This window comes from Nannobrachium achirus (assembly GCF_963921795.1).
Source record: "Nannobrachium achirus genome assembly, chromosome: 21".
In the NCBI taxonomy this organism is placed as follows: domain Eukaryota; kingdom Metazoa; phylum Chordata; class Actinopteri; order Myctophiformes; family Myctophidae; genus Nannobrachium; species Nannobrachium achirus.
The window spans coordinates 40,109,990-40,130,408 of NC_137828.1; the positions used below are offsets into that span (position 1 = coordinate 40,109,990).

The 20,419-nt window shown below is 41.5% G+C and overlaps 1 protein-coding gene across 1 annotated transcript in view; it reads right to left on the minus strand.

The window, feature by feature from the left end:
* malrd1 (MAM and LDL receptor class A domain containing 1) overlaps nucleotides 1–20,419 on the minus strand; it is a gene marked incomplete at its 5' end in the record, with an annotated part of 149,594 nt that overhangs the window by 16,522 nt on the left and 112,653 nt on the right. The window contains 5 exons of the mRNA XM_080751770.1: nucleotides 2,842–2,902; nucleotides 4,214–4,307; nucleotides 5,226–5,320; nucleotides 9,285–9,351; nucleotides 20,021–20,146. Coding sequence (XP_080607896.1) covers nucleotides 2,842–2,902; nucleotides 4,214–4,307; nucleotides 5,226–5,320; nucleotides 9,285–9,351; nucleotides 20,021–20,146 — 443 coding nt within the window. The remainder of the gene's footprint in view (nucleotides 1–2,841; nucleotides 2,903–4,213; nucleotides 4,308–5,225; nucleotides 5,321–9,284; nucleotides 9,352–20,020; nucleotides 20,147–20,419) is intronic.

The following is a 20,419-nucleotide window of genomic DNA, read 5'->3' on the forward strand; positions in this document are numbered from 1 at the left end:
GATTTAAAAGGGGAGGGGATTTAAAATTTGAAATTCCCAATCACAAGAGATCTGGTGGGAGGGGTTGTGTTTGACTTGTGTACACAAAACATTCCCCCTCCCCCTGTATGACAGGAATCAAGTTGTTGTCTTTGATGTTTCATTGATTAGAGAGAAGCACTAACGAGCTATTTACACTTGTATGGCTCAATCAATGACTGCAGTTCAGAACCCCTTTGAAGTTCAAAGGGAGCACCCCTCCCTCCAGTGTTTCTATTGATTTTCAAAAGTTAGACACACCCCTCCTCCGTCTTGCATTGATTTCATTGGTCGGTGCGCCAAGACACCGATAGAAAGAGACGCGTCATATGACAAAACCAGACCAAGAGAAGCAGTCCACTCAGAGAGTGGGCAGGTCTATTGGCTGGAGCCAGGCAAACTTTATACTACCACGTTTTGTACCACTGTCACACCACTCTACCCAGTTCCTTGTAGTGGAATACCTGGCACAAGTGTGTGGGGTCGGGTCGAGTGGGGTGGAGAGGGGTGGTGCCATGCCAAATATAATATAATAATAATAATCTGTTTATTTTAGGTGGGGGACACCTAAAATAATCTTGCATAGGGCCACCTGAGTCCTAGAACCGGCACTGCACAGGGCATCAACAACCACAGGGGGGCACCGGAGGATCAACTGTAAAAAAAAGATATTCACATGAGCTAAGCTAAGCTAAGCTAAGCTAACCTAACGTTGCTGTCTGTAATGACTGGTTACACTTAAGGGTTTTGAAGAAACGTTAGGTGGATACTAGTATGCACAACTCTAAAAGAACTGGTGCACTATTGTGTTGGAGCGCCTCAGTGCGGCTGCAGAGTTAAGGTGCTATCTATCCCTGATTGATTGATTGATTGATTGATTGATTGATTGATTGATTGATTGATTGATTGATTGAAAACTTTCAAACTAGGTCCAAGCACAGGGCACCATGAAGGGTAAATCCTGCCCTGCTCTGGCCCTCACTCTCGCAGTAAGGCCTCTGGCCCTGACCCGGTACCTCACTCTGGCCCTAGGTCTGGACAGATCAAAGTGGTGCGCTCTTTGAATCAAGTATGTGACTGGTCCATCAAGGCTTACATAATGGTCCCCATGACCTTCGGCAAAGTGGCCCAGAACTAGCAATGGCAGACTGTCGTCATAATGACCACATGGGGATATTATCGATTTGCATCAACACCCAGTGTCGATACAATCACGAACTGTATGTTGAACATTGTGGATGCTCTTTGTACAGCTAAATGATCCCCATATTTCACATTCATTTGCTGCATGTTTAGCAGATATTGCTTCATTCTTCATCAACAAAGTTGGCAGGGTGTGTAGCAACTCATAATGTAATAAGGGCTCATAATGTAATAAAAACATGTAATAAAAACTCAAAATGTAATAATCAGCTCATAATGTAATAAAAAAGACATTATTACATTATGAAGTTGTATTACATTATGAGCCTCCTATGTGGAGGTTCTTAATGTAACACATTATTACATTATTACATTATTGAAAAATCCATTATTACGTTATGCGCTCGTTTTTTTATTACATTATGAGCTGATTATTACATTATGAGTTTTTATTACATTTTTCTTATTACATTATGAGCCCTTATTACATTATGAGCCGTTATTACATTATGAGTTGCTACAAACCTTTTCATAGATTCCATATAGTTTCCATATACGGTAGTTTGACAGCACAATCATCAGTGTGTTTTGGATTCATGTCAATTTGTGTTAGTTTATTGTCCACAGTGTGGAAATGTGTCTTTTGTCTCATATACATTTAGACAACATTAAAATGACAGATAAACAGCAACAAACACTTAAACACAAAACATCTTAAGGCAACAAGAAGGACAACAGTGGTATGTATATAAGGTGAAGAAACAGGCAGATCAACGAGACATGACATCATTCAATGCCTTAATGGCATTTGGAATGAAATAATTTTTAAAAATATTACGGCTACGGTGTGCCCAAGCTGTTCTATAGCGTCTACCAGAGGGAAGTAAATCGAACTCCCTATGGAGTGGGTGAGAGGGATCATTTATTATCTTGCCAGCTTTTTTCCTAAGCACTTCATTGTAAATTGTAAATACAACTTAATTGTTTTTGTTTTTTTCCCTATGATTTTTGATGCCAGATTCACTATTCTCTGCAGTTTGCCTCTACATTGTATGTTAAGATTATCGTACCACATTGCCATGTTGAAGGTTAAGATTCCCTCTATGAGGTTCTTATAAACCGTTTCCATAATGTGCTTGCTCACCCTGAAGGAGTTGAGCTTGCGTAAAAGGTGGAGACGTTGGTTACAGGATTTGAAAATATAGTCAGTGTTGTCACTGAAGTTAAGGTTGCTGTCAATTATAGTGCCTAGATATTTAAAGTTGTTTACTATCTCTACATCGTGTCCCTTAATTGTAAGGGGCTGCACAGGGTTATTTTCAGAAATGACCAATTCCTTTGTTTTTGATATATTGATCTCTAAGGAGCTTACATCACACCAGTTATGGAGAGAAGATACTTGTTCTCTGTATGCTTGTTTAACCACTTGAACCGTCAATACTTAATAAACTTGACCTTTCACTCTGTACTTAGTCTGCTCTTTTTCCCCTCTACACCAAACCAAAATAGCCGATCTACAAGCTCACAACGCCTCGCCTCTACAGTTCTCAGAACAACTTGAACACTAGGGTTCAAGTTGTTAGTAGAATATTAAAGGTGTAGAATATTAAAGCACATATGGTGGGTGTCTGAACAGCAGAACATGGTGATTGATGCGACGACAGGTTTGGTGTAACTTACCTCTTTACTCCAGTCAAAACCTGAATCATCCATCACCCCATAGTCCATCGGATCAGACTTTCTGTGGAGCCATAAGATGTGTGTGTATAAAATATATATACAAATAAAAAATAAATGTTATAGACCACATGAGACACACACACTATGTCCATATATGGGCATTCCGATTGTAGTGCTACGCGGAAGCGGGGATTGAACCCGGGACTCCCACTTGCCAGTCCAACGCACAACCAGTCGTGCTAATAGGGCTGAACCCGATTAGCAGGGCTGTTGTCGCTAGTTCATGGCTGGTACTAACTGTGGGGGCTACAATCACCCCCCTGATCTTTGGAGCGCGCCCTCGCGCTTCACACTTCACGCTGTGGACCGCCGCACACAACGTGGAGCTGTCCCTCACAGATCACAGCCCATATGGGGATGATCTTGACGTCACTACCAGGACGTCATATGGACTTTTTTGTTTGACAGATTATCGTTTGTCATGTTACATTCTGGGACATATCTGACTAGTTATGATATTTATATCTGGCCTCGATCGAACGCTGTCTGATTAATCTATGATGATTTTTTGTGGGCAGGATTTATGTTGGTTGAAATCAGATGATATTCTAGGCCAGATCTGTCTAGTCATTGTTTGACTTGATCTGGCCCCAATTGAGACGTCACTGATTGGTCCAGGTCCAGACCGTGCTCGCTGGGTTAATATTGATGACATCAGGGCACTCCATATATGGGCAGGTCAGCTATAGACATTGAGGCATTTGTAAAATAATTATTTCTTGGCCATATATGGACCGTCCATATACTTTTTGGGATTCAAATTCAAAAGTATTAAAAGTAGCAGATTTACAAGCTCAAAACACGTCGCTTAGCGCCATTTTTCGAGCTTGTATATCTGCTACTTTTGATGCTTTGTGTGACGCTGCTGTAGTATGATCAAGTAGGCCCGGCATTAATGTACGGAAAGGTTAGAATATGGAGATACAGATGTGAAAGGTTAGAATATGGAGATACAGATGTGCCTTTTCAACTCTTCTGTGTTGACTGATCTTTTCCTGAAAATGTCCTGCAAATGCATTTCTTCCAACGGTTTATTTCCCTGTTTTGCTTTTCAAATTTTTATGGAGAACAGAGCTTATTTTTGCAGAAACTAGCAAAAATAGCTGATCTACAATCTACATTTTCTGCAAATCCCCTGTGAATCTACTGTCTTGCCAATGTACGCGTGAAGTTTTGAAATGGCACATCTGTAAGAGGTTTATGCCCGACAGCAACAATATATATACAATTATTTAATTATCAATCATGAATTAGTTCATTTAATCATCAGAATAGCTGATACATCATATTTCCTCACCAGAATTACACTTACAATAGGTGTTTCTTGGTGTACAAGAACAGAACGCAGATGGCAACTCCAACAGTCAACAGGACCAAACCGATGGCTATCCCAACATACACTGCATCTGAACAAGAGGGATACGGTTAGACCCCATAGGCAGGGGTGTCGCCCCCAGTGATGGAAAGTATTTAAATAAATGTACTCAAGTACTGTGCTTAAGTACAACTTTCAGGTACTTTCACTTTACTTGAGTATTTCCATATTTTTCCGATAGGCCTACTTTAAAATACTTCTACTCCACTACATCCCAGAGGCAAACAATTGTACTTTTTACTCCACTACAAATATTATACTTTGCAGAGATTTGTATTATTAACACAAAACACATATTCTAAACTTCAGCTATTCAAAAAAATAGCTGATCTACAAGCTCACAGCAAGTCACATCACAACGCGCTGTGAGCTTGTCGATCTGCTATTTCTGAAGATTGATTGTGACGTCATCTGCTGATTGTGACGTCATCACAAAAAAAAAATCTTTAAAAAAAAGATTTTTTTTCAAAAAGATTTGTGGGGTGTGGCGCAGTTCAGGCCAAAGGTGGTACTGCAGCTGAAAATGCTCTGAGAGCCATTCAAAAATGAGAGAGGCTCTCTATTTAGGAGTGGTAATTTAGCCTCAAACCTTTTGAAAAACGTTTTTGGGACATAAACAATATGACATAACTACTTTTTAAATGCATGGTGTATCACCTTTAACAAAATAAAAAAAGAGTATTTCTACTTTAGGTACTTTAACATTTTGCAGCCAATTGTCCTTTTACAGTAGTGAGTAAAATACAGGACACAGTTTGAATACAGGACTTTAACAGAATATTCCTACACTGTGATATTACATTTTAGTTAATTAGTAAGTAAAAACATCTGAGTAGTGGAACTACAGAGGAATTGGCAGGGTCACAGGGTGCACACATCACATTACTGTAAGGTATTAATCCCACTGGGACAGGTTTATAGTGCAGGGAAGGGTACTTGTCTTTATTACCTAGCCGTGTGTCTTCTGGTTGGGGTGCTAGCGTCGTAGCGAGAGAGGGCTTCTCCCTCACATGGCAACGGTTGCCAGTCCATCCAGAATGACACCTGGAGAGAGTGTTGAGTGATGAGTTTAGTAACAGTGTGGGAGATTATGCTACATAACAGGGTCATAAAAAAGCTATCCAACTGATCAACTGATGAATCACATTAAAGTCCGTCCACAGTGCATTTTACTTTGCTCTACTGCCGTCCATTTAGTAGGCTATTCCATATCCTATGAATTATGCATCGTTTTGATCCTCCAGAATTTGGGTAATGCAGAATATCCACAGATCCGATTGTAGTTATCAAACTCTATTTCAATGTTTGGAGACAGGTAAGCTTCAAAAAGAACATTTTGGGGAGAGTGGATCTTTATACACCAAACAGACATACAGACAGACAGACAGATCTGCTCATAACTTCAATTTCAAAAGCTTTATTGGCATGATAAAATACGTCTTACATTGCCAAAGCATACAGTACATATAACATAAAACAAATCATAACTTTGCGTATGGGACACTCTCTGTCTCTCAATCTCTCTCTCTTTCACTCTCTCACCACTGGAATGCAGAAATTACTATCATCGACCTCCAGCACAGGAAAGGACGGGCAGCGAAAAAGATCCATTAATTCATTCAAGCAATCTTTTTGCCGCCCCCTGAAAAGCTCCATCTCTGTGAGAATAAGTCCCACTCTCCCACCGGCTGAGCAGGGAGCCTCGCTCTGTTCCAAACCCGCATCTGTTCAATATCAGCCTGATTTCTGACCAACATGCAGGAGAAAGACCTTCTAATGTGAAACACACACACACACACACACACACACACACACACACACACGCACACTCACACTCACACTCACACTCTCACACACACACACACACACACACACACACACACACACACACACACACACACACACACACACACACACACACACCTCACACAGACTGCAGGGAGGAGTCATTTCCTTATACCCATTCAGTCAGGGGGTCAGGGTACATAATTGTGTGGCCAGATGGCCTTGGATTTTGCTAGCCTGACAGTCGCAGGTTCGAGTCCCGTTCCCATTGGCCTTTGCTGCATGTCCCTCCCATTCCCTCTCCCCCCCACTTTCCTGTCTATCTTCACTTAAAATTAAAATACTATCAATAAAGGCAGAAAAGCAATAATCAATCTTATTTTATATTTGTATTTAATATTCTCATAATCGAGACAGCCTTATGCCTCATTCACACTACAGATATATAGTTGAACGTTTAGCTTGGTAATTCAATGTAATCTCAATGGAAACCAGCTTTAAAGCTTTCAAAGCTTTGTTTGGAGCATCTCCTGCATCTTTAAAGCTGGTTTCCATTGAGATTACATTGAATTACCAAGCTAAACGTTCAACTATATATCTGTAGTGTGAATGAGGCATTAGCAAGTGAACGGCAACCACTTACGCCCTGATCTATACTTCATTGTACAACAGTGTTATTTGAAAATAGACAAATTGTGAATTTGAACATTTTGGACAAAATTGTAATTCTCCTCGGTTCTATTCCCAGGCCCGGCGGATCTTTACTGCACGTCACTCTCTAACTTTCCCTCCCTGTGTCCCGTCTCTCAAAAAAAAGAAAAACGCTTTACAAAACAAAACCAACAGAAAAATGCATGAGAAAATAACTAGTTAATTAAAGGGGTAAAAACTAAGAAAACAAAATCATTACAAATAAAAGGTAAATTGGGAATTTGAACTTGATCCAACAAGCTTTGAAGTCATTCACCTGCATGGTGAACGACCCAAAACTAAGGAAAGCCTTGACTAGGTACAGACTCAGTGAACACAGCCTTGCAATAGAAAAAGGGCGCCACAGACAGACTCGGCTCCCAAGGGAAGACAGACTATGCACCCACTGCACACAAAATGTGGTGGAAACACAACACTGTAGAGCTCAGGACCCTGATGTTAGATAGGGGAGTGTGCACATCAAAGGGGGCTTGAGCCCCTGCCCTTTTACCCGTCTGTAAAAAGTGCCCTCTCCAGACCATGAATAAGTACAGAACATAGCCGACCTCCAAGCTCACAACGCGTCGCGCTGCAATGCGTTGTGAGCTTGGAGGTCTGCTATTTTCAATATGTTTACCAAAGGGCCCTGTTAGGTATTTCAGCCGCTGTCTCTCTAATAGTCTGCACATCCCTGCTGTGGAGTGCAGCGATTCAGGAGTCCCGAGTTGGTGTTGGCTAGACCACACTTTTCCGTCGCATCACACATGCGGTCCACCAATGGCCTCATGCTCCACTACAGCTAGCTATCAGCACTGGATCAGTGCCACAGGAGCAGCACACCACAACACACACACACAGTGGTAAAGACCCCTGTTACATAAGGAGGGGAGCAGTGGTGGTGTGGTGGGGAATCCTCACAAGCCCATGATGACATTAGCAGATGAATCCACAAATATCACATTTTCAGTGGCAACTTTCAGGTCTCATTTGGGATTCGCACAAGCGCCAACATTCCTACTTCTTCTGAGCTATAACGGGAGAAAGCTTGTTTGGGAAGGAGAGATATTTCCCTTCGAGTTTCATGTAATATCTCACATCAACCAGTAGTGGTCCTACACAACTGTGGGATATGAATGACTCAATACAAGAGCAGGGAGACCAACTACAACCACCACCACAGTGTTCATTATGTCATATTAACATACTATACCTTTTATTCACTAAGTAAAGCTATACACATTTCAGCCATTTGAAAATAGCCGATCTACAAGCTCACAATGTATCGCGAAGCTATTTTTATACATTTGAAAACTTGTGAAATGGGACATTCTGCATATTTTGATATCAATACCTTTGTACTTTTACTCGAGTTGGTTTTGAATTCTGGACTTTTACTTTTTTAAGACATGTACTTTTTACACCACTGGTAAAGCTATGGATTGCAGCTTTAACAACTTAAACCCCATTAGCCCAAAATAGCAGATCTACAAGCTCTCAACATATCGCAATCAGCTATCTTTGGTGTAGACAAAAAAACAAAACAAAAAACAGTCACAACTCAGGCTCATTTTACTAAGTCTAGGCAGGGATTTAATTGGTTAACATCTCCAATGGAATATCATAATCAGACAGGCAAACATTCTGAACTGCACAGCAATTAATGGCGACCATTGAAACCTGCGAGGCCCATTTCAAGGATTCTGTCCATGCTGTTAGGGGAAGGGAGAGAGCCGAGGAGTCCCCTCTGCATGCGAACCATGGCCTTGCCAGCTGCAGATCAGCCTTCGTTTTGGAGCGGCCCTGACGGAGCTTAATCTAATGTACGTACAGGGCTTTGTGGTCTCCAGCCAGAGACCATTGAGAGCGGGGAGCAGCACTTAAATATTGACATGCAGCATACAGCACTGCGCGGGTGTGCAGGGCGGATAAACGAAGGCAGAGCTGCCCCGTTTTCATGCTGCGGAGGGGAGAGGAGAGGAGAGGAGAGGAGAGGAGAGGAGAGGAGAGGAGAGGAGAGGAGAGGAGAGGAGAGGAGAGGAGATAAGCTGACATTCCCCCCATGGTCCGTCAAGCGTGTCTTCTCCAGGGAAAGAAACGGGACTGATGGGATTTCCATGTTTTAATTCGACACCAAAGAGGGAGAGAGAGGATGGGTGGAGAGAAGAGACAGAGCATTTGTCTTTGTTCCCTGATATGATTTTGGTGCGATTGCCGCGTTTGTGTGCGTGCGAATGCGCGTGTGCCTCTGTAAATGTGTCCATGTTTGTTGTTTTCTGTTGTTTACATAGTGTAAACTTGTTTGAAGGTATGCACTGTTATTTCCATTATGTATATGGCATCTTATAATGTATTTTATAAATGTGGACTCAAACAAAGGAATTAATGTGTATGCATGCGTGCAGGTGTGTGCGTGCGTGTGTGAGCGTACTGCATGTCTATCATGCCATGTGTTACACATGCGTGTCGGCACGTGCGCCAGCCCGGCGTGTGTGTGTGCTGTAGTGTGACTGCAGGCGGCTGACTGTCGACTCACGTGCAAACAGGCCCGTGTCTCTCCACGCTGCATGAGCCGCGGTCCAGGCAGTAGGACGGAGGACACTCTGTGAAGACATCAAAGGTAGATTCGTTATATATATATATTTTTTTCCCTTTTTACATCTAGCACGGACACAATTTTACATCTGCAGAGGTGTCAAAAGTGACACTCCAGACTGAAGGAGAGAGACACTTCGAAGCACCCTATCAGACGGGGGGAAGCAATGAAGCTCTCAGCTATTCCATTTCCAACCCCTGTCTGGTCCTCCCTCTCCCCTCTGTGGGCACACGCTGTCCATCACTCCTCACCTGAGACAAGGGAGGAGACGTCGGAGACCCGAGGCAGTGGAGTGGTACCTACCTCTGTGAAGCAGCATGACACCCCTATCTAGTTGGCAGGGATATAATACTGCATTGAGTGGCGAAACACAACACTCTGCAACATCCCATGCACAAGTTCTTTGGATAACTAGACTGTCAGCAAGCGCTGTACACAAACTCATGAATATTTTGTTGTTGTTTTTTTCCCTCCCTCCTGTCTTCTCCAAGGAAGGAAAGGAAACTCGACTCACGCATAGCCAGACAGAGAAAAAGGATAATGTTCCACACAGAGGCGTATGATGCAAACATGTTTAAAACCTCATACACAATCTAGGCGGTTATACTTGCGATTGCACAACAAAGGGCTGTCTGCAACTGGAACGATAACTACAACGATTAATATTAACTATATAAATATATAGTTTTAAAAATCTATCGCAAATATAACGGCAACAATGTGGTGAATGATTTGATGAACAATAATTAAAAACCTTGATAGTGCATCACGCTCAGCGTGTTTAAAAAACGTTATCTTTCATCAGCGTGGATGCTCAGGTCATTATTGTGCAGTAACTACGGAAAGAAAATGAACTGATAAATGGGTTTAAAAGAGTTTCAACTGGTCAGCCAAATGAGATATCGACATATAAGTGATGTTACACTAATTGTATTTTCTTGAGGTCATTGTTTATCCCCCAAGATCACAAAGGCTAATCTGACCAGTGGGATGCAAATAAGTCGGTGTGTCCAAAAACGTACTTACTGCACTCTTGCCTTATCTTCCATTATCTTGATCTCTGTTTACCAGTGTTGTTTCGAATGGTTATCTGGGTGGTTTGTTAACCCATTAAAACTGGGAAAGCATCTGTTTAATTTTAGATTTTAACCTTTTAAACTTAGCCTATTCAAAAATAGCAGATCTACAAGCTCATAGCACGCCACTTCATGCCGCCCCATGAGCTTGTAGATCTTTTAATCTTGAAAATGTCTGCAGATCTTTTAATATATATTTTTAAAGCCAATATTTTCAACTAAAATCTTTGCTTCTCGGGGATCCCTGGAACAACTGTTTTTAGATGGTTGTCCGTGTCCTTGACATGAAAATGTTTTAACACCACTGGAACATTAGCTTTTCAGAAAACTGCTGGGATTTTAGAAAACATTAAATGTAGAATCTACCTCAGGTCTTAAAAGGATCCCTGGCTAATAAGACAATAATACATTATAATTGCCCTCTATAACTGCAATCTAAAATGTAAAACAACCTTAAATATTTTGCTTATTTTAGAAATAGTTCATGTTTCACTCAATAGGGTCAACTCCTGTCACAAGTTGATGTTCATGTGTGGTCCGCATGATAGCGATATGAAGCCGCATTTTGACAAACCCCACCCTTCCAGCGTGAGTCCCTTTGAGCCGCATTCGGACGCAGAAGCAGTCCCCAGGACAATATTTACTATTCTGTCCCCCAGTATATGTAACTCAAACGGCGCTGAGTCGGCTCATGCGACCTTCGCACCGCTCACCCAGCGACTCACTCGCTACCACTCACTCGCCGGGGCCTCATGGGGATCAAGGTCGCCTGAGATGGCACGCCTCCGTCATGGATAATTGCGACCGTCAGGTCGCACTTACTATCAAAACCTCCACAAACTGTGAGTCAGTCAGTCAGTCAGTCCGTCCGTCCGTCCGTCCGTCCGTCCGTCAGTCTGTCTGTCACACCTCACACGTCACACTATTGCCCTGCTCATATCTCCGCAACCGTTGCCCCGATCCATGCCAAATTTTGCACACACACTCCTTGCCTGCCAAACTACAACCTCCAAGGACCCCCGGAGCTCCAGGGACCCCCAGGTCCCTGGGGGACCCCCAGATGTAAAAAATGACCAAATGTGCAAAAATGACCACCCCAACGGGGCTGCTCACGGGGAATTCCCGGGGACCACCGACTCCTGGTGCTCCAGAACGGATGCCAAAGTGGTGGCGCCCCCAGTGGAGGACCCCCTCCACTGCAGCTCACATAAAATGCCGTAACTCGGGCTAGGAGCGTCCGGGAGAGCCGGGGCCGGTACCTATTCGTCCGCCAAGGCAACGCGGAGACCCCACCCCTCATTTCTCACATGGCCCTCTTCTAGCGCCACCATGAGGCCGATTCTTGCAAAACACATTTTTGGACACTGCTCCTACAGATTTTGCCCTAAAATCACACAAATCGGTACACACTATGTCTACACTCATGTCATCAACATGGATCTGTCCCATATAGCGCCACCATCAGGCCGATTTTTTCAAACACATTTTTGGACACTGCTCCTACAGATTTTGCCCTAAAATCACGCAAATCGGTACACAGTATGTCTACACTCATCTCATCAATATGGATGTCCCATACAGCGCCACCATCAGGCAGATTTTTTGAACCACATTTTTGGACACTGCTCCTACACATTTTGCCCTAAAATCACGCTGCGACCTGACGGCCGCTTATCTCCCGATTAGGGAGTCTTACTGGTAATGATACTTTATCAGCACAAAAAAAAGTTGTCTGCGGTTGCGGAAAAAAAGTGGCACAAGCGGGATGCAAACCCAGGGTGCATGGATTAGGAGCACAGTGACTACTGAAGCCGGTGCTGGGAGGGGGCATTCGGTCTGTATTAGTAGGGGAGGAAAAGCCTCGCGTAGGGGAGGAGCCTCGCACGGTTGTCAAACAAAGCGACGCCAGCCAATCACAGCGCGTCTTTTCCGGGACTTGTCAAAATGCGTCTCTCTTTCACTCTTATGCGTGTGGTCCAGCCCTATGGAATGAATGGAATGCATGTGCTAATTGCGACCGTCAGGTCGCATTTACTATCAAAACCTTCACCGGCTGTCTGTCCGTCCGCCCGTCAGTCTGTCTGTCACGTCACACTTTTGCCCTACTCATATCTCCGCCATAGTTGCCCCTATCTATGTGAAATTTTCCACACACACTCCTTGCCTGCCAAACCACAACCTTCAGGACCCCCGGACCTCCACGGACCCCTGCCACCACTGCCAAATAGTGCAAAAATGACCAAATCAACACCCCAACTGGGCTGCTCAAGGGGAATTCCCGGGGACCACCGACTCCTGCTGCTCCAAAAGTCCTTCACCTTCATTGGTTTAACTTTGCCCCACCCCCTCCCCTCATTGGCCAAAACTTTATTTAGCTTTACTCATCAACCGTTTGTCGTACAAACTTGTGGGTGGTGTCAATTGACTTGATTAAGAGTCCTTCACCTTAATTGGTTTAGCTTTGCCCCGCCCCCTCCTCTGATTGGCCGAAACTTTATTCGGCTTTACTCATTAACTGTTTGTCGTACACACTTGTGGGTGGTGTCAATTAACTTCATTAAGAGTCCTTCACCTTAATTGGTTTAACTTTGCCCCGCCCCCTCCTCTGATTGGCCGAAACTTTATTTGGCTTTACTCATTAACCGTTTGTCGTACAAACTTGTGGGTGGAACCAATGCCACTTACAGGCCTCTTTGTGTATGACGGTCGCTTATCTCCCGATTAGGGAGTCTTACTGGTAAAACGTATTTAAAATATTGTTTTGATGCTCATATTAACCTTAGGAAGTATTAAGTTGTTTTTTTATTAGCATATGCATTCTGTACATTCCATAGAGCTGTAGCAGACATATGGGCATATGACATCATCAAATTGCAACGGGAGTTGTCCCTATTGAGTGAAAGATTATCTTTTTATAAAAATAAATAAAACATATTTGTGGTGTTTTTAGTTTGTATTTTAAGTTATAGAGGGCAATTAATAATGTATTAAGGAATAATTGTCTTATTAGCCAGGGTTAATAATCATGAAAACATGCAATAATCTGAATCACCATAAAACTCTTGCCAACACTCTCCTAATGTTAACTGAGGGCGAGCTGGAAAATCTAATCATTTCTAATCATTCTAAAAAGGCAGGAAAGGTGTGGTTTTAAGAGTATTGTTTCACCGCTCTTAACCTATGACGTTAAGAGCGGTGTGCTTTGAAGGCATAATAGCCCTGAAATGTCTTCAGTGCCACAACTTGTCACTGGGCAGACAGGGAGCATTTGCAAAGCCTCGTACAATAGAGACAAGAACCAAGGTGTTGTCTACCGAGCCATTACTGTCTTAAAAGTGTAATTTAGTTGCAGGCTTGGCTCGCTATGATTGGGACACGCCAGCCTGATGTAACGGCTTTAAAGCATGTGTTAAGCTTTCATCTCTCTCTCTTTTTTTTATATATATAATTTTTATCCCACGATTTTTTCACCCATTTTTTCACCCAGTGCCAATTGCCTAACCTGTAATCCTGGTTTCTGCTCTTCCCTCTGCCACGCCTGGGGAGCCCCGGCTGGCCAGGGGGAGGCTTTATAGAAACCCGGATTCATGCATGTTTTTGTGAGGGTATCTACCCTAGGAGACACGGGGAGAACATGCAAACTCCACAAAAAAAGGCCCTTTCACCAACCCCACCTAGCACTGGGTGAAAAGATAGATTATCGGACCGGTATACTACATTCTATGACAGGTATATTCAGTAAATAAACCGGCATAAACATGAGGTATTCAGCCAGATAATCAGGAATATTCAGTTCGGTATATAGCCGTTTTGTACCACTACTTAAGTATTCGTGAACCCCTGCTGTGAAATCACACCTCCGGAGGTCCCAGGATTTCTCACTGGTGGGAGGGATTTTTTCCCCCTCCCTGTACCTGCATTTTCACTGAGCATGTGCACTGAGCCAGCTGTGATTGGCTGTGATCTGTGACCTCTCCACACCGGGGGGGGGGGGGGGTTATGGGGGGGAGGGGGGTTTATGGGGGGGGGGGGGTATTTGTGGACCCCCCTTCCACATGGGGGGGGGGGGGGGGGGTATTCGTGGACCCCCCTTCCACATTGGGTCCATTATATATTATATATTATTGTATATTTATATTCTAGTTAATCATTATTCAGTATTCCAATTGTTTTTTAAATAGCAAAATAGCAGATCTACAAGCTCAAAGTGATATTCTAGTTAATCATTATTCAGTATTCCAATTAAAAATAAATAGCAAAATAGCAGATCTACAAGCTCAAAATGTGTTGCACTGTGTCACATAGAATTACTTTATGAACGAATAGGCATCAGTCAGGTAAATTGTTTTTATTGAGAGGAAACAACAGAAAAGCATAACGTTACAAAATATTTAAATGGGCCATACATGGTGTCAGTTTTCAATTACAATTGTGGGGATCCTTGACATGAAAACGCATGTATATCAAAAAACTAAATAATAACAGCAAACCACATCTAAAAATAATAATAATCTAAAAAGGTGTAAATAGTAAATAGTAGTAAGACGTAAAAAATAAAGTGGAGTGCAATAGAGTGCAAAAGGCAAAAGAGCAACAGGAAAAGAAAAGAGCATCCTCAGATGTACATGTGCAAACAGTTTGACATATTCTATACGCCAACAGCATATTTTTTCCAGTAGTTGCTACTGTACTGTAGGCTACTGTACTTAACTTTTGTAAACATCTTCACAGTGTGTTCTATGTGCAACAGATTAATATTCAACTTCACAGTATGTAGCATTCAGAAAACATTTGTAGAAGAAACAACAAATTGTAAAAAAAAGGGAAAGAAATTGTAAAATGGTGGCGTAAAAAATGTTTGAATGTTCGAAATGAAAATGTAACAGCGACTGTCAACAGTTCTGCTCCCACAAAGGGGACAATAATTACAAAAATGAGCAGTTCTGTGCAGTGTATCGCTGGCTGAACAGTGTCCCCATTTCCTCTCCGTCCAAACTGGACAACATAGACATCCTTGTCTGACATCAGCTCCCAGCATGCATGCGACCACACAGCTCTTTCTTCATCTGTCTCCAGATGTGCACTCCTGGTGGTCAGCAACTGTAAAACATAGAATAGCAATTAATTGTATGTATTTAATTACCATTATTACATTGATACAACATGTAAAACATAATAACAACAGCAAAAAAAAAACAGTTCCAAACGTACCTGGTCTTTCTTGTCGGTGCTTCATTGACATAGTCAATTTCTTTTTGCGGAGAGCATTTTCTGGCTGGTCCAGTCGATGGCTCCTTTTCAAAGACTCAAAATGGGTCCTGCAGGCAGCTTAAAATACAAGGAAAATGCATTTAGGATTTATTTCGTTGTTTATGTACAAACACAATCTAATTAAACCAGTTCAAAGGTGTTATCACGAAAATGAGGAATAGAACACTGTAGTATCATGACTACTAAGATATTTAGAATAACCAGTCTGATATTATGGGTCAGTAACAGGGTTTATTCCACGCAAGGTCGGCAGGGACAACTCACATGCACCCACAGAGGTTAAGGTTAGGGTGAGGGTTAGAGTCGGTGTCGAAAAGATGAAATGCAGTAACAGTGACACGTTCCCATCACATCACAGGCTCAGTCAAAACAGGAACTGGTCGAGCATGCCATGCGTGACTACTTCAAAGCTAAATGAGTAAAAAACACAACAAACACACAGGACATTAATGGGGAAATTATATATTTTTTACCTTTTATTAAGTCACCGTCTATGTCAGGAAAAGCAATGCTGACCTGCTCCAGCACGTGTGTCATGACACCAAGATTGTGTGGTGAGTTGATACTGTTGAGAGAAGCAACACATTAGTTTGTATTCCAGAAAAGGCATTTCCTGTGAAGAAATCACCCCCTAAAACAACTCACACCTCCCCCACAGTTTACCGTTTCTTCCCTTCCAGCCAATGCACTTTCCCTTCCCCCCCCCCAATTCAAATAGCCAATGCACTTTAATAGCGTGTCTTTTTACTAGCCTACAATATGTGATATTATTTAATTGGTTTAATTACACAGTGATACAGCAAAGAACAACAAAGAACAAATAGTTACCTTTCTTGCGGGGATAGTTTGTGTTCGTTGTTTTCCGAGTTGTGAAAATGTCTTACAGCCTCCTATAAACAAAGAGAATGATTCACAAAGTTAGTTAAGCATAAATGCCTTCTTGCATTTGGTGGACACATACAGCCATATGCAGACATAATTATAATTTCACTTACTTTTCACCCAGTGTTTGTTGAAGAGATTTGGTGCAGAGGGACAATACAAAATGGATCCACAATGCATGCAATGCAATGTTTAAGTGGTTAAAACCCATGAAAGTGGTTATAAAGGCCTCCAGTCCACGGTTTGAAAGACATGGTCACTGATAAATACAGACAATATGATGTGAGAACAACAAGCAATACAACCTAATTTAATATAATCTAATCAACAATGTTTGTCCCCCTTAATTTGGCAGAAAACAAAACAAACACCTATTTTAGTTAGCTGCTATGCTTTGAGAAATGGTTACATGTCTCTACTATTACCTGTCTCTAACATAGGCTACTTACATAGAATTATAGTAGTTGCAACTTACCGAAAAGTTTGAAAATGATCCATTCGTTTAAGTAACACTTCTCCTCTCTGTCTTCTTCAGCAAGCAGTTACTACTGCGCCAGAGAGCCAGACTGTGAGGCACTTAGAATTCAAAGGTGGTGGCAAGAAACCTGATTGGTCACATTTTCACACTGATAAGTCAAGTGATTGGTTAAGACAGAATAAAGGAAGCCTGGTCTGAGCTACTGTACTTGTCATGGTGTTAATAATAATAATAATAATAATAATAATACATTTTATTTGTAACATACTTTATATTTGAAACAAATCTCAAAGTGCTACATTAAAATGGCAAAACAAAGCCAGCAAAAGATTTATAAAAAGATTTATATAACTAACATGGTAAAAACTGTTAATTCCATGAATTAAGAACAGTGCACATATTAAACACATCTCAAGGAAGATTTAAAAGAACATTAAGTAAAAAAAAAAAAGAAGAATTAAAAGCACACAGGGCATCCAAAAGGACCATCTAGGCAAATGCCTTATTAAAAAGAAATGTCTTAAGTCCCCTTTTAAAAGTGTCAACTGTTGTCTGAACCCAGGTCAGAAACAGCGTCTGTTTTATGTACAGTAGACTTTGAAATAAATAGCCGATCTACAAGCTCACAATGTGTCATGATGCAACACATTGTGAGCTTGTAGATCGGCAATTTTCAGCAAAGAGGTTTGTTGTAGAAGGGGGAAAGAACGGACTAAGTACAGAGTATAAGGTCAAATGTATTTATACAACTGTTTCTAATTAGTCATCATTGAATGTCATTATAGTACATGAGATTGCAAGTTTCTACTTTTTACAACATTGTAATTACTTGAAAATGTGAGTTAAGGCAAATTAAGCCCTTTATACTTGGGATATCCAAGGTAAACTAAAATGTGTCTTTTTGGGAGGGGGGCTGTTTGCCCTCCTCCCCTTTCTTTAAACAAATAGTCAATTTGTAGGTCAAAGGAATGAACCAGACCCCCTGGTGTGCCTTTGTCTAGCTGGGGGCAGTATATCACCTATTATCACTGAATACAGAGGAATATTCCAGAATATCCCTCAAAAAGTATATACCCAATAATGTCGGTATATGCCCAGTATACCTGTAAATAAACTGTCATATACTCTACCAGTATATGTCAGATAATCTCTCTTTTCACCCAGTGTAGGGTGTGGGCGCTGATGACGCAGAGGAGGAAACACGCCCGCAGCGCCCACAGTGTCCCCCGGCGGGAATCGAACCCAGGACTAGCTGTGAGGCGACAGCGCAACCAAGTAGGGTTGTTCGATGTGGCCTAAAAATAAAATCTCGATTTATTTCTCAGAAAAGTCGATTTTCGATTCCGATTTCGATTTTTTGGTAAAAAAATAATACATTGTTTCAACTATGTTGTTTTCATTTAAAAATGCAAGGACATGATTTTTATTATTGTTGTTTTATTTTTTAAACTTTTTATATAGCCAAATAGCAAAATCTAATGTGGTGAGCCCTGCCCAGTCTGACGTGCACTGCACGTGCATCAAAGAAATTACACATCAGAGATAAAGTAGTATTAATTTGGTGTCGGACCTTGTCATCCTGCTTTAGGAGGACCGGGCTGTGCACTTTTTGCCCCGTGCAAGGCTCCAATGAGTAAGAATTACCCTAATTAAAGTGAAAATCGATTTTACGATTTCTTATTTTTTAAATCGTCCAAAGGAAAAATCCCGATTTCGATTAAAAATCGATTAATCGGAAAACCCTACAACCAAGTGCGCCACTGTGCCCGCTTATCCCTCTTTTTTAAAGGATTATTGTATTCAATTACTAAGCAAGGGCCCTTGCCTGCACACCAGGAAGAAAGACAACATTATATTTTCATAGATGCCAAGAGAGAGGTTTCAGCAATCTTTTAAATACAGTAAAATGTTAAACCATTTCTGGTTAGGGACCACAGATGGACTACAGGTGAAATGATTAAATAAAACTGAAAGGCACAGATGGAGCAGGAGAGTTACAGTCAGTCAGTGGTGGAAAGTAACATTTACTCAAGTACTGTTCCACCCATTTTCAACATTGAACTATGTCATTAATATACCTCGGAGTTGTTGTGTGGAGATAAGAAAAAAAGGTCCCCCCCCACCCTTCTGTGGTGCCTAGAACTGGAGGATTGATTGTGGGGTTTGATGACATTGTCAAAGTGTACAAAATCAAAATTTGAGGTACTTTTACTTTACTGGAGTAATTCAGATTTTCTATACTTTTAGCCTACTTCTACATCCCAGAGGCAAATATTGTAGCCTACTTTTACTCTACTACTATAATTACTTGAAAATCTTAATTACGAATTTCAAGATTTAGATTATTATTACAAAACATAAACAAACACTTCAGCCCTACACTTTGAACATGTAGATCAGAGCTTGTAGATCTGCTATTTTCAAAGGATTGTATACATTTGGAAACTTGCATAATTAAATAACTTTTACTTTTGGTACTCTAAGTATATTTTTATTTTAACATACAGTATTTGAATATGTTTGTACTTTTACTTGAGTCAATTTTGATACCAGACTTTTAATTGTAACAGTAAGGGTGCCCTCACACCAAAATACCTAGAGTGGAATCCGCCAATGCATTGCAATGAGAATGGAGCATTTTTGCAGAAATCCTCTACTGGCAAAAAAACGCTCCATTCTCATCGAAATGCATTGGCGGAATGCGGATTCCACTCTCATAGGTATTTTGGTGTGTGGGCACCCTAACAGAGTATTTCTTTCTACATGGTAGTGATACTTTTACTGAAGTAAAAAATGCGAGTACTTCCACTGGTTACAGTACAGTGTACTCACAGGCTTCACACAGGTCTTATTCAAAAGTCCACTAAAGCCTCGCATAATGTGTTTCTAGGTGAGTAATCATACAACGGAATACATGTCATGACACGGAGCGGGAGAGCAAAAAGCGTTAAATGAAAAAAGCATGTTACCATAGCAGCTAGACTCGTCTGGACGGAAGGGAAGGCAGTCGGCTGTATGGTCACAGCGCTTGTGAAGTGGAACGCAGCTCGATGTAGCCTCACACACCAGTTCTCCCACTTCACACTGGATCAGCGCTGATGCGGAGGACACCAGAGAAGGAGAAACAAAGGACAAAGAGAGAGAGAAACAGAGAAAGGTGTGTGTATACTGTCTATACAGTATGGATCATGTTTAGTGTTTATTAAGGATCCCCATTAGTCTACAATTTACAATTTAGGCATTTAGCAGATGCTCTTAATCCAGAGCTACTTACAATAGCAAGGATACATCAATTCATCAAATGCATAGAAATGGCAATCTAAGAAAAGTGTACAGGTACTTTAAAAAAAAAACACTGTAATGTATTG